At 35.4% G+C, this 25,897-nt stretch overlaps 1 protein-coding gene and 1 long non-coding RNA gene across 2 annotated transcripts; both read left to right on the top strand.

Moving 5' to 3' along the window:
* Positions 1–732: 732 nt before the first annotated feature.
* On the top strand, positions 733–11,511 carry LOC149549652 (Pentatricopeptide repeat (PPR) superfamily protein). Its single transcript, XM_089792958.1, has 2 exons — positions 733–4,272; positions 11,370–11,511. The coding sequence occupies exon 1, from the start codon at positions 1,589–1,591 to the stop codon at positions 4,082–4,084; it is 2,496 nt and encodes an 831-aa protein (XP_089649084.1). The 5' UTR covers positions 733–1,588; the 3' UTR covers positions 4,085–4,272; positions 11,370–11,511.
* Positions 11,512–11,545: 34 nt separating this feature from the next.
* On the top strand, positions 11,546–22,550 carry LOC149549653 (uncharacterized). The gene is made up of 3 exons (XR_016354131.1): positions 11,546–11,928; positions 21,948–22,030; positions 22,111–22,550. It is a non-coding gene; the product is annotated as an uncharacterized LOC149549653 (long non-coding RNA).
* The last annotated feature ends 3,347 nt before the right edge of the window (positions 22,551–25,897 follow it).

Below are 25,897 nucleotides of genomic sequence, written 5' to 3' on the forward strand. Positions count from 1 at the left end.
TAAGAAAAATAATTATATTTAATTCACTCTCACACACACACAACTTATGTTATTATCACTCTATCTTACTATTTTATCTCTCTTCCTCTTCCTCCTCTATATTTTCTATCTTTTGTTTTCCTCAGCATATATGTTTATGTTGTTATTATTGTATACGGCTATTTATCTCTATCTATATCTCTATTCTAGTTTTTGTTTAGTGCTAATGATTAAAAATAGTGTGAGTTCCATTTGATAATCAATATGAGAATAATATATAGTTGGGAGAGTTATTCCAACTACTTATGGTTCTTTAGTAGCATGCATGGTATGCTTAAACATATAATGTGATACTCCAAATGCTTCACCACTTCTTCAAGTTCTATAATTCAAATATTGGTATGGATATCTTTCGTCATTGCACATAATTTAAGTTATCAATGTAAAAGGTGCAAATTTGTTTAAAGCATATGTATTGCTTGTAGTATGATATTAAGCACTTAGTGCCATATTGGGGACTTTGGCCTCTTATTCCTGGACTTAAATGCCCAAAGATATAATAATATAGCACAAGAACTTAATAACAAAATATGAGCCATCCTATCAAATTACAAGTGCATTTATAAGACAGAATTTAACAACAAAATATGACTAATCCTATCAGATCACTAGTACATTTCTAGGCAACCATTAATGCATTCACAATGTTAATTTACATTCTCACTCATCTACACTTCTACAACCATTATGCGTAAGACAGAAACTATGACGCATTGCGTCTCTGTTTAAATCTAATTTCCTTCTCTACGATAAATCAAGCAATTCAGCAATGTTCGACGGTTTTGCAAGGCAGGTGATTGTCAAAGATCGCGATATGTGGAAGAGCACATTCGAAATAAAAAACATCGCACAAAAATGACTAAATCTGCAGATTTAAGCTGCACAGACCTGGGAGGCCAAAATCAGTGACGTTGCAGGTAAATCCAGCGTTCAAGCCAGAGGCATGTGAGGCCAAAATCGGAGAATAGGAGGGAAATTATTTCCAAGCACATCAACTGGACTCTATATAGGACACTGAGTCGGCCATCGGCAGCGGCAACCATCTCAGCCTGAGAACGGTAAAATCCCTCCTCTGACGGCAAGCGCATAAACCTCTCCGTGTCTCGACGTGCAGCTCGTTACCTGGCTTGCGAAGATGAAAACCCTGCGCATCCCAATCTCCTAACCTCCTCTGTGGCACACCCAGCAACTCGCTGTCAATGGCGCCAGAGAGCTGTTCGAACGCACAACAGGCGGGCAAGAAGGTAGGTGGGAGTGGACGGCCACGATGGTGGCCATCGTCTTGCATACCTGCCGAGCAACGGAAGCCGTGGATGGAAAAAACAAGTTGAGCTTGTTGAGAAAGGGTACGCCTTCGGCGTAATTATAGCAAGTTAGTCCATTCTCAGTGACTACTCAGTACCAAAGATCTGCACATTCAGAGCAAGCACAGTAACAGTATCATATTGGTAAGTAAATCTGAGTCCAGTATATTCCATCAATTATTATATCTCTTGTTCCTATCAGAGATCCTGATTTTAACATTCTAGACGAAATAAGATCAAATCAGATGAGGGGAATACCGAGACCGTATTCAGTTCTTTTGCATTTTCTTCCTGGATTCAAGGCTGATTTTTTAGATCTAAGAATGGGACATACATTTATGGGTGCTACAGAGGAAGGCCAAAGGAGCATCTGGATAAATTTTTTGTGTGGAAACTTTCGAAATGGCTATTTACGGCCGAGGGATTGCAGTGGTAGGTTATTTTCAAAAGAGAGTTCACACAATGATGCAGTATCCTTTTCTGCCGAGGAAAGTGAGGAAGTGAAATCGTCTCAGTCTGGAGAGGTTAAGGAAGGACATTTGGGAAAGAGAAAGGGTTTTACATCTTCGGGAAGGAAGTTAGAAATTTTGAATGAAATTCATGATATCCTGAAGACGGGTTCCCAAGTAGACAAGCTTCTTTATCAAATGGGTTCTTCAATTTCTGCAGAAATTGCAGTTATGGTAATGAAAAGTGAGAAAAATGTTAAGATGATTTTCAGGTTTTTCTTGTGGGCTATGCAGAAACAATCTTTAATTAGATTTCAAGGTCTGCAGTATTTGATGATTGATATATTGAAGGAAAGTAGGGAATTTGAGGTTGCTTGGGATTTACTTAGAGAAGTGAGGGGAGAAGCAAAGATGACCAATGCTGCTTCTTTTAATGTTCTGATAGCGGCATACGGAAAGGTGGATATGGTGGAGAAAGCAATAGAATCGTTTGTTGTAATGGAGGAGGAGTTTGCTTGCAGGCCTGACATTTTCACCTGGAATATTATTTTGGACATTCTTGTGAATGACCAAATGATTGAGATAGCCTGGGCTCTCAACCGTAGGATGCTGACAACAGATTGCTCGCCAGATACAAGGACTCTCAACATCCTTATGCGAGGTCTCTGTAAAGCGGGCAAAACCCAGGAGGCCCTTGAGTTTTACGATGAAATGACTGCAAGGGGAATTGTTGCTAATATGACGACTTACGCAATTGTAATAAAGAGTCTTTGCCAAGCTGGGAAAATAAGTATGGCCACCCAGCTTTTAGCTTCGATGAAAGCAAAAAATTGCTCTCCAGGCATTGTTATATATAATATCATTATCGATGGCTTGTGCAAAGCTGGCCAAGTAGATCAGGCTTTTGAGCTTCTATATGTTATGAAGGAAATGGATATTTTCCCGTGTATATATACCTACACTTCCCTTATTCACGGGCTTTTCAGAGCAGGAAGGTTTGATGATGCCTGCAAGTATTATAAAGACTTATTTGAGGTCCAGAATCCAAATCTGATATTATACACAGTAATGATTGATGCATTCTGTGAAGTTGGCAGAATTGGCGATGCTTTTCACCTTTTTAACGAGATGATCAGAACAAGATGTTTGCCTGATACCTTCTGTTACAACACACTGATAAAAGGCCTTTGTAAGGTTGGCCATTTAGATGAGGCCAGCTCTGTTAAATTAGAAATGATTCAGAAAGGCTATCTTCTAGATGTGGTTACATATAACTCGCTGATTTATGGATTGTGTGGGAAAGGGCTTGTAGAACAAGCCAATGACATGTTTGATGAGATGACAAAGACTGGATATTTTCCAGATGTTGTCACCTACAACACATTGATTGATGGCCTCTTTAAAGTTGGTGAAGTAACGAAGGCATGCATATTATTTTATCAAATGGAATTGGGAAATAGCCCATCTTTTTTTTTCAGTATTGCTCAAGGAAGCAAGTATTTCGGAGGTAAAGCTGACCTCCAAGCTTTAGCCGACGGGCGATGTAGTACTGGTCGTATTCTTGAGGCTTACAAGGTTCATAAAAGGTTAATGGAAAGTGGTGCTGTGCCAGATGTCATTACTTACAATACAATGATCAATGGCCTATGCAAGGCAGGCAAAATTAATGGAGCTCTAAAATTTTTTAATGCAATGCGTGTCAGGGGTTACGTCCCAGATGTAATCACCTACAATACACTCATTAATGGTCTTTGTTTGGTGAATAGAGAGAATGATGCCTTTACAGTATTTCAGCAGATGGCAGAAAAAGGATGCAGTCCCGATTCTGCTACCATCAAGACACTTATGACATCATTATGCCAGGGAGGGCAGGAAGATAAATTGTTACAAGCTTTTAATCTCTGGATTGGTTATATCTCTGAGAGATATGGTATAAATAATCAAGAATCAGAGAGGATTCAGATTCTTTTTCATCAAGGAAATCTCAAAGAAGCTTTTAGAACTGTGTTGCAGATAGATGCAAGTCAAAGTAGTGCAGATTCTGGGGCATACTGTATTCTGATCATCGGTCTCTGCAAATGTGGTAGAATAGATGACGCCTTGATACTTTTTGATATTATTCAAGAAAACAAACTTGATATTACAGCACCGTCATATGCATTTCTTATTACTGGTCTTTGCAATGAGGGTAAAACAACTAGAGCTTTAGAAGTCTTCACCAGTTCGTTGAAGAGGGGTATTTTTTTTGATTTAACCCCTGATGTGTGCGAGAGACTTTTTTGGGGCACATGAAACTTACAAATAAAATGAGATATGCTTTTATTAAAAACTAGGAGCTGAAGTCTTTTGGGCCTAGGCTGTAGTATGCTTACAATCTGATGCAAGATTCTGGTTTACCAATTTTTAAACACATCAAAGATGTAGAAGTTGATGTCAGGAGTCCCACCAGATTGCATTTCATCCAACAGCTACCAAACTCAGTAAGTTGTTTTTTCCCTGTATTCAGCAGTTCAGTTATCAGGCTATCTTTTGTTGATAAAGAATTGATATTTTAGGACCTGACACAAAGAGGAACTGTTTTAATTCTTCTATTGAATGTAGCAGATTTAGTCCTCCCTGCATATGTTTAAAAGCCACAACTTCTCTTTCTTGTTCTCTTCAGCTTCTGACTTGCACTTAGGTGAACCATTTCAATGATAACCTTTGAAGCATACTGTTATATTATTATGTAAACTACATTTTATATAGACATGGGATAAGTCCGAGTTATTGATTTAGCATTCGTATTTTACACTCAAATTTTTTTCCAGGGGGAGTTAATAAAGAGGTTTTCCCTTCATCTGACTGTGAATCTTAGGAATGAGATTTCAAGGTGACACATTCCAAAATTTTGTGTTGAGATCAGTCTTATTGATTGTATATAATGTTTGTAGATATCATCAGTTCAGTTATCAGGCTATCTTTTGTTGATAAAGAATTGAATTTTAGGATCTGAGATAAAAAGGAACTGTTTTACTTCTTCTATTGAATGTGACAGATTTAGTCTTTTCTAGGTATTTTTTAAAGCCATAACTTCTGTTTCTCTTGCGCTTCACCCTTTCAAAGATAACTTCTGAAGCATACTATTATACAATTATGCAAACTACATTTTATATACACATGGAATAAGTCTGAGTTATTGATTTGGCTTTTGTATTTTACACTTGGTTTTTTTCCAAGGAAAGTTTATAAAGAGATTTTCCCTTTATCTGGCAGGGAACTTTAGGATTGACATTTAAAGTTGACACATTCCAAAATTTGGTGTTGAGATCAATCTTATTGATTGTACAGAAAATTTCTGGATCTTGAGGATATGAGTGAATTTAATCTGTGAACGGTTTGAGGATATGTTTTGTGGTATGTAACTTCGGATATGTCAGTTCGTAATTGGGATATTGGATGAAAATTTTGGTGGTATTCCAGAGTTCCATTTGGGTATATCCCACATTCAGTTTGGAGATGGATTTGACTACTTTTTAGTTGGTTTACAAGCAAATTTACTTTACAAGATCTAAACAATCGAGTCCATAAATATGCACGTGTCTTCTTGATAGGTCCCAAAAGCTTAGTATATTCTAGAGTTTGTGATTGTTGTGAACTTTCATGATTTATGATTCAAAAACATGGCGTTTCCTATATCTGAGCATATGGACATTTTTGATTGGAGTGTTGACAATGATGATAATCGTGATTGCTCTATTTTATCCTTCTATAAATAATTTCAGTAGTGTAAAAGGTCAATGATTACTCATTAACTAAACATACGTTTAGCAAAATCACTGACTGAAATTTGGAAAGAGTTGTAGTGATTATACTATCACGGAGAGTTCATGGGACTCTTCATGTTCTTATACTTTCTTAATATAGTAATGTGTGATACTCATTGTTAGATGATTGGAGAGTGTATCTTGCTTCTCTAGTGTTTAGCTATGATGGGATCTCTAAATTCCCTGTTGATATCTTGGACATGACCCAATTACCATCTAACCTAGAGACTGAAATGTCTTGCTAGGAAAAAGAGGTACAGGCTGCATCAAGAGCCTTGTGCTACAAGAGTTTGGTAATACCCAGGATCTTTCCTCTAGTAGATGCTTCTGTCCAGTGCATGATGCCTTACATAACAGCAAATTTTTGCCGAGTGTAAGCTTGCGAAGCTATGTTTTAAACTTTGAACAGTAAGGATTGAACTAGGTGGATTTTTGTGTATTGGTACTATTCATATGAGTGCCTTGTAATCTTGTTTGCATGACATGTTGCCTCTGATGTGGCATCCCTCCACTGATGACAGGAATTCCAAAGATTGATTAAAACTGAAGTTCTAATACAAGCTTGGATTTTCTTAATGGTGTAACTATTAAACTTGTTCACAATTATGGTGTGACAGAATTATGATTTTCACAAGGACATAATTTGGAGTTTTTTCACAATTCAGATTTTTTATAGGATTTTGTCCAGCTTGATAAGATGCAGTAGATATTGTGATCATATTGATATTTGTGAATAATCTTGTGATTAAATTATTTTGAAAAATATGGTTATGGTCTGAAGTATTGACTCTTTGAACTTGACACAAGTGATATTTGTAAGAAACTTGGTAGATGAAGTATATTATTGGGTGTTGGAAGATGTGATGAGCATTTTTTCAATTTTTGTTTTTCTAAACCATAGTTTTTGTTTGCTTTTGAATTCTCTGGTTTGTTTGACTTGAAAGACACAAGGATGCATTTCAAGGTTGACAGAGGGAACCTGCTGGTTTCTATAGAGAGGTTAGAATTTTGTTGTACGATCTGAGTTTACAACTGAGAAGATTAAGATTTCAGAATGCTAAAAAGACATGATTATTCTGATGTCTAATATAGAGGTCGCAGGTGATAACTTTCATATCACTGTCATCATAATTGGCCTGTCCCAAATTGTTAGTTTACATCATCCTGAATTTTAGAACTTTTCCATTGCAGGCTGGCAAGATCAAGGCTCTGATACCAATTGTGATGCCCCTTACTTGGGATATTCCTGTTTTTATGCCTGCAAACAATATAAATCACTAAAACTGATATTAGAAATATTAAGTATCAAGCGATTCTGATAATTGCTGTGGAGAAGTGAGATTTGCCGACCTTAGGATTGGTGAAATCTCAAAGGATAAACTAACTCTGCTGCTACCTCACTTCTATTAGTGCCGTGGGGAGCTAGGGTGATCAGGACAACTCAATGAAAAAGATATGTTTTAAGGTTTAAACTTTAAATGATACGCGGAATATAAGAATTAACTAAACAAGACTGATAGGTAAAAATATTTCAAAGATACCAAGATCAATTTCAATGTAGCAAGTAATAAGAAGTATATAAAGTGTCATAATAATGATATAGAAGTATGCATCAAGCCATAATGATCAGCAAGTGGGTTGTAGATGCATCAATTCAAACTGATCATAAGATGCCTCAATGTAGTATCCACATTTTACATATAACCAGTATGACAAGCTATATGAATACCTTCTGTTGATATGACCATATCATTGCAAGTGAAAAATATGTCATTACCATATCAAGTGTCATTTGCATGTAGTATGCAGTGATATCAAATGTTGTCATTCCAATAACCATTATTGTAACACAGTCAAGAAGTACTAATCTCTTCAGTGAATGCCAAATGTGTCATATGCAACACTCCTTGACATCAATGCCAACATCAGTGTCAAAGGGTCAACAAACTCCCCCTTTGGCATTGATGTCAAACCTGTCAAATAACACACTGTCATAGCATCATAATATGATAAACAATATTGGGCTGAACTTTAACTGTATATCTCTTTTTTTCCCCCTTTTGACAGCAATGCCAAAGGTGAAAGGGGTGGGATATCAACAAATGTCTCCATTGGAACAAAACAAATTTGCTGGCACAATGAATGTAATAATGATTCTGAAACAAAAAACATCATGAATAGAACAATGATAAGATACAAGCCTGTCTTAGTGACTTTTCTGAAAGGGAGCATGAGGGTCAACTGTCTGAAAAAAACATAACATAATCTTAGTACAACTTGGAAGAAACGATAACCACTGGTCAAAGTAATAGTGCTAGTCCAAAATCTGAAATAGAACTGTCAATTCAATCATAAAGCACAACGAGTAGCCAAACATCTGAATGAGAGAACAATTGAGTGTAGTCTCAAGAGATATCAAATCTCACACATGCTTATAGAGCACAGACTGTCAACAAAGTACTGAGTAGCAGCTGTAGCATCATAAGAATCACTATAACCTTTTGTGCTTTTATACATCTGTGTGTATGATAAGAGCCAAAAATGTCCTTGCTACCATGAATCATCATCGTATTTGCTGCAATTAATTAAGAGCAGATCAAATGATACTAACTACTGCACAATCAATTGGAAAGCTGATCACCTTGTATCATAATACCATGTTGACAGGTATCATTTTCTTTGTTCAAGAAAATGTCAATACAGTGCACTGCAGAATCAACGAACTCAATTTATGATCTAGAACATCATAGTAATATCTGTTGAATCATAGAATAATCATAATGAAATCTCAAGAGAAGCTATGTCCTGCAATGTTATGAAGAAAAAGAAAATAACTCAATGATTAAATCCACAAGTTGAATGCAGTAATCACTGCTACATCAATTTTTACTGAAGACTTTAGAAAGCCAATTCTCCATATCAAATGTATCACAGAATCATAGAATAAGACCAACAATACTGAGAAGGATAGAGATAACCAGGGCCATTCCGCCTAAATTTGATCTTCTGTTGCATCATGCATGACAATTCCTCGAGTGTAACATAAGTAGTAGTAACAAATGTCAATGACCATAATCAATGGAATTGCACATATATCTTCACTGGGTACTTTAGGAACTTTTGCCAACAACATTTTAGGATCAATAGAGAAGAAACATATATGAGTATCCTTCATAAAAAGAGTTTGTGCTATCAAAAACCAATTCATGAATGTCAATCTCGTTACTTAGTAGTAAAACAGGAGTATAAATAGCACTCTGTTCTCAATAAGTACTACCATTTCAAACCTCTGTTCACAATGTTTGAAGTTTTTATATCACTGCTTGGTAGAGATATTACACATCCCTGTGTGCGAAAGTTATCCAAATGAGTATACTTCTTCAGCACTTTCACTCAATCCATTCTATGCAGACTTATAGTCACTACATCACAAAAGATCACACAAAATATCTAAAAGTATATTAACCGTTTTCCTTGCACAAATGCCATGTCATATTTCATGACCATGATATATATTAATGACCCTACAATCTGCAAGATATATGCTCTTAAGCATATGCTGGCCATAGTGCTAAGAAATTTTAAGAACAATCTGCTGGAAAAAAAACTTTTAGACTTTAAACTTTGTGCTTTTAACTCAATGTACCTTCTCACATGTGTCACCATAGTACCATGCTCATGAAGCTAAGTAACTCATATAAGAGACCCAGTTTCTGTCATAATGAATACGGAAATCCTGATTTGATAAGACGAACAATAACCTTATCAACTTCCACAAACTGTCCGATACATACAGAGCTCTTATTAATTTTTCTTGAGCATTATTAAGTCAAAATCCTCCATGAGCCAACAACACTTGAAAGTTTAAAGAAAAATACTAAGACAGCAACTGTCATTTCTGCAAGGTTAGTGTTGTGCATTATCAACAATAACTAAAGATTTAAAAAACACTGATTATTCCACTGAAGAAAAAATAATCTCAGCATCATTTAACCAAGCTAGACCAGTACTGTTCAAAGTGACAAATCAAAACATCTCAGACACCTGCAAGTAAAATCGAATGACAGGGAATGATCATATTATTTTGTGTTGCCAAAAGAACAATTGACGTAGTGCAAGGCATGAGAATCCCCAAAGGAGATGTCCTTGCCCTCTGCAAATAACTACATAGTGGAAACAGCACAACAAAGCAGCAATAATGCAATATCTGATACCAAATCACAACTCTTTATTCATAGATATAAGTGATTACATGCAATATGCCTAGTTGTAAGGCCTTTTGGGTTAGGGCTAAATGCAAACAACAATTACAATATCAGTTCTGCAAGATCCCACAAGATCCAACTTACAATCTCAATCCGAAGAACACCAAGAAGAATCCACATTTGTACCCTTAGGTCCACCAAGCAATCCTCTGGTTCTCAAGCCGCAGCTACTAGCTCTTTCAAGGTTCGCATCCTCTTCTCCAAGATGGATCCTCCTAATCATGCCTAAAGACTCTACAAGACCCCTTACTTATACCCAACTAAGCCACAAGTCAGCCTAGTTCATTACAAATTAATTTAAATCCCTTATATTAAATGTATGTTGAGCCACAAGTCAGCTACTACACAAATTAAATACCCATACATAAATTAAATACCAAAAGTCGGCTCATAGACAACTTGGCATCAATAGGAACTAAGACCAAACCGAGTGTTAGCAAAACCAAGCCAAGTACCAATAAATTCCCAAGCATTGCAGAGTTCCAAGACCTTGCAGAGCTCCATAGACATCGCCGAGCTCTAAGACCTTGCCGAGCACCATAGTGCATGTCTAGCTCCCAAAGCACGCCGAGCATCATAGAGTATGCTGAGCTCCCAGAGTATGCCGAGCTCGTAGGTATAAACTATGTCCAACAGCGACCGAGCACCACTTCTTTGGTGACCGAGTCCACAACCACAAACTAGAACTCCTCCAACATGCAGGATTGCAAGAAAGCCTAGGATGCTCTTGCATCAACAATGTTGCTGCTTAAATATTCACTAAGACTTGTTTCTCAATCTTTTGTTTGACTCCCTTCCTTTCTCTTTTCCTTTTGCTTTTTCCCATACTTAATACTCCAATACAGGAAATTCCTAGATATCCATTTAAGGATTTGGCTCTGAAACGAATTGTTGGAGTGAGATAGACACTTTGGGGTGGTGGGGGTTAATCAGTGTCTAAGCAAATTTAATGATTTAAAACAAACTTTTGATTTACATGTTCATACAAATGAAAAAAAGAAACTAAACCGAATTACTGCATAAGAAAAATAATCCCATAAAGATTGACACAAAAGATTGTCCTGAGTGGAAAACCTTTTGGAAAAAAACCTCTCGAAAATTCTGCCTCACTGGCTTGATTATTTTCAATTTAGTTTGTACATGTGTCACTAACAATCTGAAAGGCCTCACTTGCTAATGGATGTCACTGGTCATTTCTGTGTCTCGCGTACAATTTCTATGCCTCACTGGCAAAATCATCACTGTCTCAATATCATAATTTCATACAAAGTTTTTATTTCTGTTTCATTTAAGCACACCCTCTGGTCTTACATCACTTAGGGCATGGGGGAAGCTTACATCAAAAATCTCATAGTAGTATGTAGTTTGAGTTATATGATACTTTGAAATATTTCATAAACTGCAGTAAATAACAGAACACTACAAGAATGTGTCTTTTCTCTGTGCAAGATATTCCATTTCAGCACATCACTCTGATTTTACTTTTCTTATTTTTGTCTTTATAAGGTAATATACGTAGTTGCCGATTCATCCTGGCATATGGGGGATGCAGAAGCGGAAGCGGAAGCAGGATGTGACTGGAAGCCCTGTGGATGCTTTCCAGAAGCCATCCATAGACAAACTTCAAATTCACAGGCTGGAAATCCTCGGACCTCAACAAAATCAACAAATTGCAGGTTTGCCCCAGTTGCAGTCATCTTCTGCATCATGTGATCTCCAATCACTCATAGTAAACCAAATAAAGCAGTGGCAAATAACCTCCCAAGTTATTCCTCATAGTCAGCAGGATTATCAGACACAAAGTATTCAAAAATTGCAATTTCTTATGCAACAACAGGCAGTGCAGAGCTTTTGACAGATCAAATCAACATCAGTTCTCCAACAGCAACAATCACCTTAATCACAAGTGACACATCATCAGCAGAATCAACAATAACTTTATACATAGTATAACTGTATATGCAAATACATAGTATATATACACACACATCCATATGCATCCGCATCCCCCATAAAAGAAAATCCTGCATCCGCATCTGGATCAGCATCCAAATCGGTAACTTAGGTAATATAATTACCTCTGTTTTAATAAATCAAACTGCCATGCTGAAAGATTGATAATATCTCAATACAAACTGTTTTCCAAGTCCAATAACAGAAAGTGATTTTGCCTTTGGATAAGCTATGTATAAATTCAACTATCTTTTTCAAAAGAAAACTGTTCTGATTAGGAATCTTGAAAGCTGTTCACAAAATTACTTCTTGCCTTGGTTAACAAATCAGTTCAGAATGCTTGAAAACAAAATCATAACACATGCAACTAATCTAGGGATCAAAATCCCCCAGACTTAAAGCAAGGTGAAAAGAACTGATATAGCAAAACTGTTCTGATTAGGAACCTTGAAAGCTGTTCACAAAATTACTTCTTGCCTTGGTTAACTAATCAGTTCAGAATGCTTGAAAACAAAATCATAACACATGCAACTAATCTAGGGATCAAAAGCCCTCAGACTTAAAGCAAGGTGAAAATAACTGATATAGCAAAAAGGATACTGCTGATAAATCTATACACAAACTTAAATATTTCTAACCCCTAACTGTGGTTAGTAAAGCAACCCACATTACAACATAACAAATCAAGGATTTTGTTACAGAATAACCTCTTTGACTCATTATCAACTTTTGACAAGTAATCAGACTAACTTCACAAACTTGAAACCTTAACCTTGGGTACACAACAAAACTTTGTCTTCATTCTGCAATGTACCCTATCTGAAAATAGGATTGAATAATAATTATAATAAAATTAGAATATAAAAATAAATAAATTGTAACCATTTTTAATAGTATATAATAAATGAATAAAATATAAGGAAATGACTTTTCAACTCCAAAAGCTGCCACCTCTTGGTTTGGAACATATAAAAGTTCAGTTCAAACTCAATCAATGGGGGATTATGGAAAATAATTGAGGAATGTTGGTAAGAACAGCAGAATAACAAGTGAGAAGTCACCATAGAATATCTACAGAACATTCTTCACAGCAGTGGCATTGTGGAAGAAATAAGGAAGGGAAAGTAATTACACATTGTCTGCAACTGCATATTAAATACAGTTAGATCCCTATACAACCAATAGCATCGGGCAAGTAAGGAAAACTTCCAGATCATAAGTCAGGGATTTATGCATCTATGAGACTGGTATGAACAGTTAGCTTATTTAAATAACGAATTTAAGAAATATCAGAGCACTATTTAAAATTAAAACATACATCCTCAAGTCTAGTTATTATTTCCAAGTCTGAGAAGTAGAGCATAAATGCAATAATGAATAGGTTTGTGTAAATCCAGCCAATCGGTCAGTCCCAAGATAGGATAAAGATCAATGACCCCAAGTGTGTTACGGACATGTCCAAGAAAGGCATAAGGGCTTGGATCTATAAATACCTTGAGGGAAACTGTTGAGTTTGGTGTCTAAGCAACCTATTGCATTTCAGCATTATCATAAATGGGAATAATAACTTACGTAGCACAGTCTTCTCAATTCACATATATAGTTTATTACTAATAGTAATTTATCTACAGTTGTTATCTCTATAGCATGAGTTAAGTTAATATAATTAAATTTAAGTATATTAAACATAAGTTCAGTTGCACATAGTTAGTTAAACTTATATGGGGACATTACACATTCTTTACAGATTGAAATCGAGGGGTTTTAATAGCGAAACTTTAGTCAAAGTATAAAACTATTTTTTAAGAAAACACGTAAAAAACTCATAACAGTAATGTCATACATGAGACCTGCCCTCAATTTTTGCTCTCAGCTATAAAGAAAGACTCTTTTGTTAGACTTGTAATAATGGCTCGACACTCATAATTAAAAAAAAAGCCCTTTAAACGGAAGCTTATCGACTGACCAGCCAACCAAACAAAAAACAGAAAAAGGAAGAACAAACAGGGATAGAGTCAAGAAAGAAGATCATGATACCTTTTCTCATACTCCAAAAATTTCTCATTGGATATTTTGCAGAGTCTAGTTCCCTGTCTTTCACTATAACCAAATTTGAAACAAAGAATTCTCATGCTTTGGAGACTTTCATTTTTGTGCCCCAGCTTTCGCAACCTTTCCCTAGCTCCATAGAACGTTGCTTCAAATGAACCTCAAACTTTCCTGTATCAATGGCATTTTCAATATCACCAAAAGGAGATCTACATTGATATTTCTTTAACACAAAAGACTTGTGTTAATATGCCAACAAATTACTCCTTGGGATGTATTGTGATGGGATATATTTACCTTACCAAAACAAATGGCATGTGAACTAGTCCCTTGGTAAGGACTTTCATTTGTAAATTATCATCACTTTTTATTTGCATTAGGATCAAGTTGGTTCAACCAATGTAACTAATGTGCCGATGGAATGAAAAGCTTTGTCTTGCTTTGAGCTCTGAGTCAAACATAAACATAACAGTACCAATGTACCATGTCAGAAATGTCACAGTGTCACAGTAGTAAATGAGAGACTAAGATCAATGTTAATGTAGCAAGTAATAAGAAGTATATCAAGTGTCATAATCATGACGTAGAAGTATGCATCAAGTCATAATGATCATCAGGTAGGTTGTAGATGCATCAAGTCAAACTGATCATAAGATGCCTCAGTGTGGCATCCACATTTAAATTATAACCAGTATCACAAACTATATAAATATCTTCTGTTGATATGACCAATATCACTGCAAGTGAGAAATATGTCATTACCATATCAAGTGTCATTTGCATGTAGTATGCAGTTATGTCAAATGTTGTCATTACAATATCCATTATTGTAACACAGTCAAGAAGTACTAATCTCTTCAGTGATTGTCAAATGTGTCATATGCAACACTCCTTGACATCAATGCAAACATCAGTGTCAAAGGGGTCTACAATTTGTATTTAGAGATTGATTCTTTAAAAGGAACCAATTACTGTGTAATGGATGTATATTTGTCTTTTGGGAAAATGGCTTTTAATGTGTGAAAGGAAGACATTAGACGGGATAGGCAAATTTTGAAATCCTCCTTGTTCTTTGAGGCATGAGTGAGACTCAATGTTTGTTTTTACAGTTTGATCTTGACATTTGAATGAATGAAATGAGTCGTTGAGTTTTGCAGACAACTGTGTCTCAAATTTAAAATTTGTTCTGATTTGAAACTTTGTTTTCAGATAGATTAGACATAAGTATCCTTTGTGATATGGATGTTTATGTGAACATCTTCCCCTTAGTTGTTGATATTCGTGTTTATAGCTTTCATGAGATGCTTCAGGTTTAAATTATGTATCCTTAAGTGAAGCTTTCTGTTCAAGGAAGTTGTGATTCGCAACAAGTGGATGTTTGAGTTCATCGTTTTGTCGAAGCTTTTTCTAGCAGTTGTTTCGTTGTGATGGGTAACTGTTAGTATCTTTATTACTTGCTGGTTAAAAGTATACTCTTTGTTGTTATATTAGAAAAGTAAAAATTTGATCTGAAGGAGGCAGCTGTACCTTCATAATAAAATACAGAGGGAAATCTTTACCCGACTGTTTATTGATAGACTGAGCCTCTTTTGGGTGTATAATTGTAAATTCTTTGAGAAGCCAATCTGTTAACCAACAGCATCCTTGTTCATATCCTTCAAACGATCAATTGCAATGTTCATTTCTTTCAAATTATGCTCGATTTAGAATTCCACTACCCTTCTCAATCTCCATAGGGTCATACCAGATGATGCAATAACTTGTGGAGCCCACAAATCTCATGAAGGGGGCTATTAACAGTGTGCAAATCATTTGAATGCACAAAGGTGTGCTTTTATTTCTTCCTTTAATTTGATAGGATTTAAGCCATTAGATTTCCACAATCCGTGAAGTAAATTTGCTTGGGATTCTCTATGTTTGATTGTGTTAAGTTTTTGTATCAATGTTCTGGATCACACTCCACTCCATGATCCATCATCAAGATGAAAGAGAGCACAAAGAGCATGAAAGATCACGGAATATGTTCTGAAACATTGATACAGAAACTTAGACACAACAACAATCCAGAAGCACGAGCAAATTTAGATAGGATTTGATAGTTGACATGTGAAATAAGACAAAAATTGCCAGTTTTGGAGTCCTAGATTTGATCCACTTCAGCCTAAACTGTCTTAAGCAGTGGGCATGATAGATTAGATATATATGCCTAAGAACATGATACGTTGAAAGATTGTTTTACACTGATATGTCCATGCAATCTTCACCTGTTCAAGAAGCAACTTTAGCTCCCTTTCAATGTCATCGATTAAATGTGTCAATTACTCTTTTAATTTGCCTACTCATATCATCTTAGTTACTGATTCAGATGCAGATGCAAGAAGCAAGTGCAGATGTGTGAAATCTTTAGGGATGCAGATGCCTGTGTGTATATACTATTATACACACACACACACACACATACATGCATATACAATTATACTATGAATATGCAAAGAAATGAAAGAAATATACAAAATTAAAACATTTGCTAGCTTGCAACTTCGCCAATATATTCAAATATTCAATAAATTATAAATCATATCATATACGTCTATGCTCACGATTCCAATGCAAATCAACAAATTATCACAATTACAAAATCAAAATATAGTTCATCATTCAATGTTCATCAATCCAACTGAGTCATAGGAATTTGCAAAAAATTCCTTGGTATCTCCAACTCCTCCAATTGCTGCAAGTTCTAGATCATTTGAACCAAAAACGGTTCCACTTGCACTAAATACATCTTTTGTCATGATGTTATCAGCTTCATCATGTATGATTGGAGTATGATCTTGAATAGTTGCATCCAAGTTTGCACACTCAGGTTCTACATCCAAAAGCTTGGCTGCCCCTTCCTTGTAGTTATCCTCCTTATGTGACAAAAGATGCAAGTTGGTACGATCGTAAACCAAGTCTTCAACTTTTTAGAGCCCCACCCATTGTGCTTCACTAAGTGGATAAAGGAGTATGTACTCCAATTCGGTTTAGCAGCAGAAGAACTTGCAACTTGGACAATTTTTACAATTACAAAATTAAGTATTAAAGTAAAACATAAAAGTGAAAAACAATTTAAATAATTTTAGAATACATGTAGTAAACAAAAAACAAATAAAACTTGTGAGAGGATTTTGATTGCAAGGGGTTGTAGATGTTTAAACAGTTGACCACAGAGGTACTACCATGTGATAGTTCCCTTGTCACATTGGTCATTATTGCAAGTGGACTAAGTTTTGCTCCCGAAGAAAATAACTCAAATTTTGTCCAAACTTCTTTGTGAGTATCATCATCTAGGAAGAGTCTTGTGAAAGCTTTGTAGCACCCACTAGCAACTTCTTCATTTGCATATGGTGCTACTCGTCCCCAGTATATTTTCAGCCATCCCCGTCCTGGAAATGTCTTGGAGACTCGGGGACACCTAGGGTACTTTGACTCTAACTTCTAGAACAAATTAGACTTTGACTCTCTAAGTAACACAAATTTGGCATATAAATTCTGCTGATTCTTATATTTTAAGGTTCTATTATGTATAAGTACATGCTTTATACATGTTTTCATATAAATATTTTAAATTTCTCTATATATTTTAATTTTCCCTATTGTTATATAGCCGTCCCCTTCCGTCCCCAAAATTGACAATTTTTTTGGCCGTCTTGGAAACCCGTCCAGTTGTCCCTTGCTGTCCTCGTCTCCTAAACTCGGGGGAACATGGGTTGATTGCATAAGGCTTCACATTTTTTGGGGTCATCCTCATGTGTTTGTATAGAAAGTTTACCTTGTCTACCATTGTATCCATGCCATCATAGACATCCCCCAAACAAGGTTGATTTGAATTAGCAGAGTGGAGCATAGTCATGATGGGGTCCGTGAAATCTAATACAAATTGCACACGAGCCCACCATTATCCAAGATCAATGCCTTAACCATTTGTGCCCTCTCTGAATTCAAAGCCTTCCATATGCCCTGCTATCTAGAAATATCTATTTGGCTTAATGCCTGTTGCACCTTGACACATCGTCTCATAACAATAATATAAGATGCAAATTGGGTTTCAGCCACCTAAGTAAGTTAATTATAACATGTCAACAAATATTAAACAAAGTTATATACAATTTGATAATTGAACATAACATAAAATATATTCAAATTAAATAAATAAATGAAATTTACTAATTATAATTTACCTTAAACAACTCCAAATTGGAGAATGATATGGATACGGATTGTGACATATGGTGGTTCGTCACAAACATTTGTATCTCCTCTCGCTCTTGGTATATTTGCTTCACCCAATCTATTTGGGTGCTAATTTGTTACATGGCCAAGTTTAGGGAGTGTACGATGCGTGCTGTCCAGAAATCATAGTCATACTGGCCCTCAACCAATGCACCTATGTATCTGCAATTTTTTGCATTATCTGTAATCACTTGAACTGCATTCTCACTACCCACCATCTCTATGGCCTCAGTGAGAATGAATTATGAATCTTTCACTTCCCCTTCACTATCAACTACCTCCAAGAACATTGGCCCTTTTGGTGATACTACAATCACATTAATTAATGATCGGTTTCTCATACATTTTCATCCATCTGAAACAATTGAAACACCCAAAGTTTTCCATGAATTTCTTATTGGTCGAATAAATCTCTCTACACAAGCCTCCTCTTTTTGCAATAAAGTGGTATGCACCTTTTCATACTTGAGATATGTAATCAGCTGGTGCATTATTTATGGTTGCCACCATTTCCTTCCAATATGGCGATCTCACCAAATTGAAAGGAAGACCATTGGCATAGAGGCAATGCACAATGGCTTGATCAACAAACTCTCTTGGCTCCATTTGAAATGTTATGTCCAGTGGACCTCTTTTGCGGGCAATAGTTTCTCCTTCTTCCTCTTCCGCTCCTTGTACAAGTACTTGCAAGAATGGGTGTTTAGCGAATACAATTGGTTCTATGAGTAATTAAGTTTTTTTCTTTGAGGATGGAGGTCGATAAAAACTTTGTTTTGATTTTTTTATCAATTTAGCAGCAGCTTCTTGTTCTTTCACAAATGAAGCTATTTGTGCATTAGACAACCCCCTCCCATTTGTGTCTTTGCACATTGAAAATCTTTTTGTGGCAGGGCCCATAAAATGAAGTATGAGCTATTGAATGGTTTGCCTTTGTTGTTTTGACAATAATTACACTTCCAAATATACGAGCCACCTCCGAAAACCTGTGACATTCTTGTGTTATGTCTCCATGAAGGAAATTCTACATCAAATTTAAAACTACCGGCTCCTTGCCCTCCCACTGGATTTGACTACCAGTGGCGGCTATTCTTCCACAATAAAATCTAATTTTTTGATAAGCCTATAATAAGAAATTAAATAAGTTTAAATTAGGAAAAAAAACTATGAACATCAAGCATGCAAGTGCAAAAAACTGATACAAAACTACTAAAATAGATTGCTAAACATGTTTCTTTATTTCTTTATTTTTATTTAAAGAAAAAAACTTGAAAAAATTCAAACAAACATTAATTTTTTTAATCTAAATCTCTAAAAAATTATTTAATGGACTCAAGAATGGGATCAAAGGCTTACCTTAGATACTTAAAACTTGTTTGTGGAAGCTATCTCTTGCCCTACAAATGATCCTCTTCGACAATAATCACCTTGCCTTGAGAATGCCAAAATGGAGAGCAAATGAGAAAAGAGTTTAGCAGCACATAGTATGTGATGAAGAGTTGTTGAATGGACTCTTTAGGGCTGTTTTAGGGTTTAAGAGCAAAAAATAAGTTGAATTTTTTTTTCCCAATGTGCTTTTAAGGTGTTCTAAGTGGCAAAAATATAAAAAACCGGCTGTTCAGCTGTCTGGGCCCACAGAGGCTGGTGGAGGCATCCAGAAGCCACTCCCAGCCAGCCAGATGCACGTGGAACATTGCCACTGTTCTGCGTGCATCTGGCTGGCTGGGAGTGGCTTCTGGCCAGCATCTGGACACATCCGCGTCGGAATCTGCCTCCGCTCGTATCTGCCTCCACCTCTGCTCACAGGAGGCACGGATCAGTATCCTAGCATATTATTGTATAACTTCAGCCCACATTGTTTCAACATATGAGAATTCCAAGTTGCAAAACACTCAAAAGGCCTTCTATTTTTTACAGAGAAAGCCCTTGTTATACTGGTTTTTATAGCAATAATCAAATCTCAATTTGATATAATGTTTAGAAAAAGTTTCTCTGTCAGATTTCCAGAAAGAGTAGTTCCTTTAAATGTGGCTGAAATATTTCGGGCTTTGCAAGGTATTCGTTTTTTCTAGAGATTGTCTTAGATGAGTCCTGAGAAGCTATAAATGGCGACACTTTACATGTGTGCCATTTTGGTTGGAGGATGCCGAACTATTTGAGGAGCCCCACCAACACCATCTGTTTAAGCAAGAAGAAACTAGGCAATTGTAGTTGTCTGTTTTTTCCTTGATTTTGTGTGTCTAAAGAGTAGGTTAAATTAGTTCTTGATTTCTCCTTTAATTCCTTCAGTTGTAGTTAGTCATACATAATTTTTTAATATTTCAGTTTGCTATGTCAAAGTCACGTAGGTATAGAAACTTGGAGACTTTGGATTTGGTGACCCAAGTTTCCCACCCATGGTGACTGGCATTGTATACCTTATATATCCTGGGGTCATATTTGCTGCATGTGACTGGTTCTAGAGCACTTTACAACTTTTCTCTTTTACCTCAGATTTTGGGAGGCGTTCCAGGAGTATCAGCAGTGGCCCTTTGGTGTTAGCATTGGATGATGTGATTGCATCTTTTGGCATAAACGATTAATGTCTATAAATGAGGTAAGTAGGTCACCAGCACTAGAAAATGCATTCAATTATATTTAATATATTAACAAAAAAATGGACAAGCCCCACAGTTAGATCAAGAGACAAGAACCATATTAAGCCTATTAGCTATTGATGCAAGAAAATGCCTAATAAAGCAGGTTAAACTAAGTGCATATCTTTTGCACTACATGTCTACTTTTGAGCTTTTCAAATTGCATGCTGTTTACATGGTCTTACTATCCTTATTCCTCCTTCAATATGCTTAAAGATTCTCAAATTGGAGCATTCTCAATTCTCTAAAAATCTCCTCTCCAGTTACACATGCTTGCATTAAACCTTGGCAGACAGAGTTCACCAAACTATTCCCGTAATAGAAAGCTTTATGAAGTCATTTTTGTTTTTCTCGAGTAAAAGTAAGAGCTTGAATATATAAGGGAAGGATATCTATCATTGGACTTTTCTTGGTAAACTCAATCTTGTTTGTTTTGATTGCAATAAGTGGATGAATGTGAAGGCCCAGAGAGCAGCACTGTAACCAGTGTGTGTTTAATGTAGAAGAGGTAAATAGTGGCACAGGCATCACCAGATGTGCGCCCTAGTCAACCTTCCTGAATGTATGCAGATTTCTGTGTTGTTACAGGAATTAAGGATAAGGGGATTGGGTTAGAGAGAGAGGCCAAGACTATTGGTTGTCAAGAGGCTAAAGCAGCTTTATTCTTGAATAGGTCAATGATTCTGATAATGCTTCTAAATTTTCACATTTAATATTTTTAGATTGAACAATATCTGCCTGTACTCTTTCCATCATTGCCAATTTATGCGGGGGGGTTTAGTCTAAATTTGGCTGTATAAGTGCATCAGTTTTCATGAATTTGTCTATTTTCTGTTGCGATTCTTGTTTCCAAGCATACTGGTTGACACTTTTAGGTATTTGAATTGATTTTATTGGCAGGGATTAAGTGCTTTTGGTTTTGAATGTAGGGAACACAAGTCCAGAACCAGTTTGTTCTTTGTTATATTTAGAACTTATTTGAACTGTTCATTGTCAGGACTTCAAAACTAGTCCATTTTCTGTTATATTGATTTGGTGCTTGTATAGCTACATTCTAGAGAAGCTTTGGAGTACGATGCTTTACCGGCATTTCACTTATAGATTAGTGATGTGATATAAAACTTTATGATTGATCTTTGAACATTAACCTGATTTGACTGGAAATCTGATATAGGACGAAGAGAAAAAAATGCAGATATTACAGCATGTGAAATTAGGAAGAAAGCTAAAGCATCGATAGGCATGAAAGAACTTGAGGTATGCCTGCCATATTTGATCTAACAATTGCTGCATATTTAACTTTTATTGATATTATGATTGATTCACACTATTTGCAGATGATGGTGGAGAAGAACACCCGGAATACGGGGAGCTTACAAGAAAGCAGAGAAGATGAAGGTGACTGGAAGGACAAATATTGAATCGTGACAGCAATGTTGGACACAGTGCATGGACAATTCTCCCTTTTCATTCCTGAATATGCTTCGCAGCTCAGCGTGATTGTATAAGGCATTTTCATAAGCCATATTGTATTTTGTTCAGGGTTGTACATACGAGTTTCTGGTTGCTAAATATATAATGGGCGCAACGATATATGGGATAAAATTTGTGGGCAGTTGCCTATCATAATGGACGATGCATTTTTTGTACTTGAGCCAAGAGTTTGGGTTGCTCGCCTCGGACTTTGAATGCCAATTTTTGAATTGGTCTTATAGGTACTCGGCAAATTGTAAAATCTAAGAACTTCAAATATTTAAAAGGACTTAATTTTTTTGCATGCATCATTTTAATAAATTAACATTAAAGATAATAATGAAGATAAAAAAGCTACTATGCACATATACACAAGTTTACATTGATCACATAAGTATAAATGCAAATTTTTGAAGGAAATACGTTAAACTAAATAAAATGTTAGAAATATAAATAGTGTCACTGTCAAATGTCTACAAAATTTATAGAATATGAAATCCATGGAATTGAAAGTTCAAAGCATATAACAAAATAAAAGTTAGAGCTAGAAGACTAAGGCTTAGAGTAGCCTATATTAGTGACTAGTTGATTATGCAATTTTTCCATGTGTAAGCCTAAGATAGGTCATGAAAGAGTTTGCAATCATCTTCTTGGTCTATCTTGAGGCTTGATGTTAGTGACATCCACACCTTCATTCTCATCATCCTCAAATTCCCCATTCTCAAGCTCAGGGCCAAAGGGTCTATGTGTGCTCTACCCTACTTTGCCATTCAACCCATTTAAAATCTTCGTAACTAAAGATAAAATCATCAAACTCAATGTTCCTTTGCTTGTGGATCATTGATGTGTAAGTGCCCAAGATCTATCTACTAGCACTTGCACCCAGTGTATATAAGATGGTTGTCTACATATATTTTTTTTTATAGAAATTCAATCCAATGCAAAAGTAAGCTTAAAAGAGTGAAAATAAATTGAACGTTGTTAATTTGAATTAGTTAAATTTAATTGTTCCTAAATTCATTTACTTGATAGTGTAGACATACGAAAACAATTAATTTGGTGTAGTTTTTCCACTAGTAAACTATTTTTGAAGAGTACTAGTAGGCATTTTTAGACACATTTTTGTTTGCAATTTTAATATATTATATATATATTAGAAGATAATGGGTAGTTTGTTTTTGGAACAAGAAGGAATGGATTTCAAAAAACCATGATTTGCATCGCCACAAGGGGCATCTTCTCACCATACATCTAACACCAACTTTATTCTTTACGGAAAGAGAATGTTGAAATGCTTAAATGTAGCCAATAAAAAAAGTGGCGAATAAAACACATATAGTCATATATAATTAAGGGAAAGGATGAGATTTTGTAACTTTCCACACGAGCGAGATTTGTTGCAATTGAGACTCATCCTTTTTCTTGGTAATTGTGTATGGATTATTTTTCATTCTTGCATATCAACCATAAGAGAAAGGTGGTTCTATATTAAAGTTTTCTAGTGCTCTTGATATAGTTGTAAAAGACAAACCTTGTCATTCCATCTTACCAATATCAATTGTTGTAATCTAAAGTATCAATCCTTGGAATTTATGTATGGCGAATGTCCATGACTTGGATAGTGGGAATTCTCTATGATTGCCCCGTGTATCAGCTCTTACATTTAGTGCACCACTTGTCATTTGAATATTTAAATGGGAAACCCGAGAAAAGGAAATAATTTGTTTTGCACATGCATTCACAACAATACATTTCTTTGCTCATTTGAGATAAATTTATGTTTGTTTGATTCTGACTTTATTATTCATATTGCTCTATCAAGTATCATTCTACTATCGACTTCCGATTGTACATTAGAATTGTTCACTTCTCTTAACCATTCTATTCAAGGTATTTCATGAATTGGAAAGCTTGAATTGTGGCTTAGAGCTCTCTAGTCATGGAGTGCAAAAGTGTGTGCATAAGCATAAAAATAGCTCTTAGCTGAGCATTAGAGACACAACTCTTGCTAGTAAACCATGAAATGGGAGATTCTTTTAGACAAGAGCAAGAGTGCTAGTGTTAAAAAACTTTTGAGTATGCAATGCTAAGATGAAACTATGATAGAATGAGATGCACAATGCAACAATGCTAACAATATGATAGTATTACCAAGTCACGCTAATTAAGCTAATTGAACTATGCTATTGCAAAAAAGAAACTAAGCTAATGCAAATGAACTAAGCTAGTGTGAGACAAGAAGATAGAAGTTCTCCACAAAATGCTCCAAGAAAACCTATAAGTAAACCTGTAGCATAATAATAGCTCAAAATCAGGATCCCTAGAGAAGGAGAGAGCTCTCTTTTTTAAAGATGTATGGACGATTGAGATCTAGATCAAGAAATGAGTGATCAATGGTGGAGGTTGACTTTTGACAGGATCCATGTGCAATATTATTTCCACCAATAGAAACGAGTTGACTTTTCATGTGAGACAAAGTCTTTTCTTTTAATTTGCAAATAGGAAAAAGACTTTATCTGCACATTAGAGTGGGTTGGAAGAATGTGGTCTTTTATTTAATTAAAAAGGGAAATGTTCTTTTAATCAAATATGGACTTAGGATATTTATAGTCAAACTATAGGTTAAAATCAACTAAATTGATTTTTAGCAATTTGGCCTAGGCAAATATTTAAATATTTTAGCCAAAATGCCAAGAAGGGGGCTAATAGTCTGACCAATTTTAGGTGATTACACTGATAAATAAGTTTAAGTGATCAACACCTATTATATAGAATCATGTGTTTTATTTTGAACAATAAGATCATGATGAAAGATACAAGAAAAAGCTTGAGTTTGGACTCTAACTCTTCAAGTGAGTGAGCTCTATCCAATTTGAACATTGAATCTTTGTATTTGAAACTCACTGATTTTTTTTTTTGATTTGAATAGACATGCTAATTATTTTTCACTTCCTCCTTTGACGATTACATAACACATCAATAAATAAACATCTTCATTTGTATTTTCTCCACTGCACTATACTTGGTCATCTGTGGTATTATGAGTAAGTGCACTTAACATGGACTTAGGATATTATAATCAAACTATAGGTTAATATCAAATAAATTATTTTTTAGCAATTTGGCCTAGGCAAATATATAAATATTTTAGCCAAAATGCTAAGAAGGGGGCTAATAGTCTTGGTGACCACTTTTAGGTGATTACATTGATGAATAAATTTAAGTGATCAAAACCTAATATATAGAATTATGTGTTTTATTTTGAACAAGAAGATTATGATGAAAGATACAAGGAAAAACTTGAGTTTGGACTCTAACTCTTCAAGTGAGTGAGCTCTATCCAATTTGAACATTGAATCTTTGTATTTGAAACTCAATTGATTTTTTTTTTATTTGAATAAACATGCTAATTATTTTTCACTTCGTACTTTGGCAATTACATAACACATATCAATAAATAAACATCTTCATTTATATTTTCTCCACTGCACTATACTTGGTCATTTGTGGTATTATGAGTAAGTGCACTTAACAACATTCCACAAATTATAATCTTTGACACCCAATTTTCTTTTATACAATGTATATTAATAGTTTTGACAATCTTTCACTGGAAACTAAATATAATTCAAGAAGACAACAATCATCCAA

Source organism: Cupressus sempervirens, chromosome 7, assembly GCF_028749045.1.
Source record: "Cupressus sempervirens isolate cs-2001-9-10 chromosome 7, ASM2874904v1, whole genome shotgun sequence".
NCBI lineage: Eukaryota > Viridiplantae > Streptophyta > Pinopsida > Cupressales > Cupressaceae > Cupressus > Cupressus sempervirens.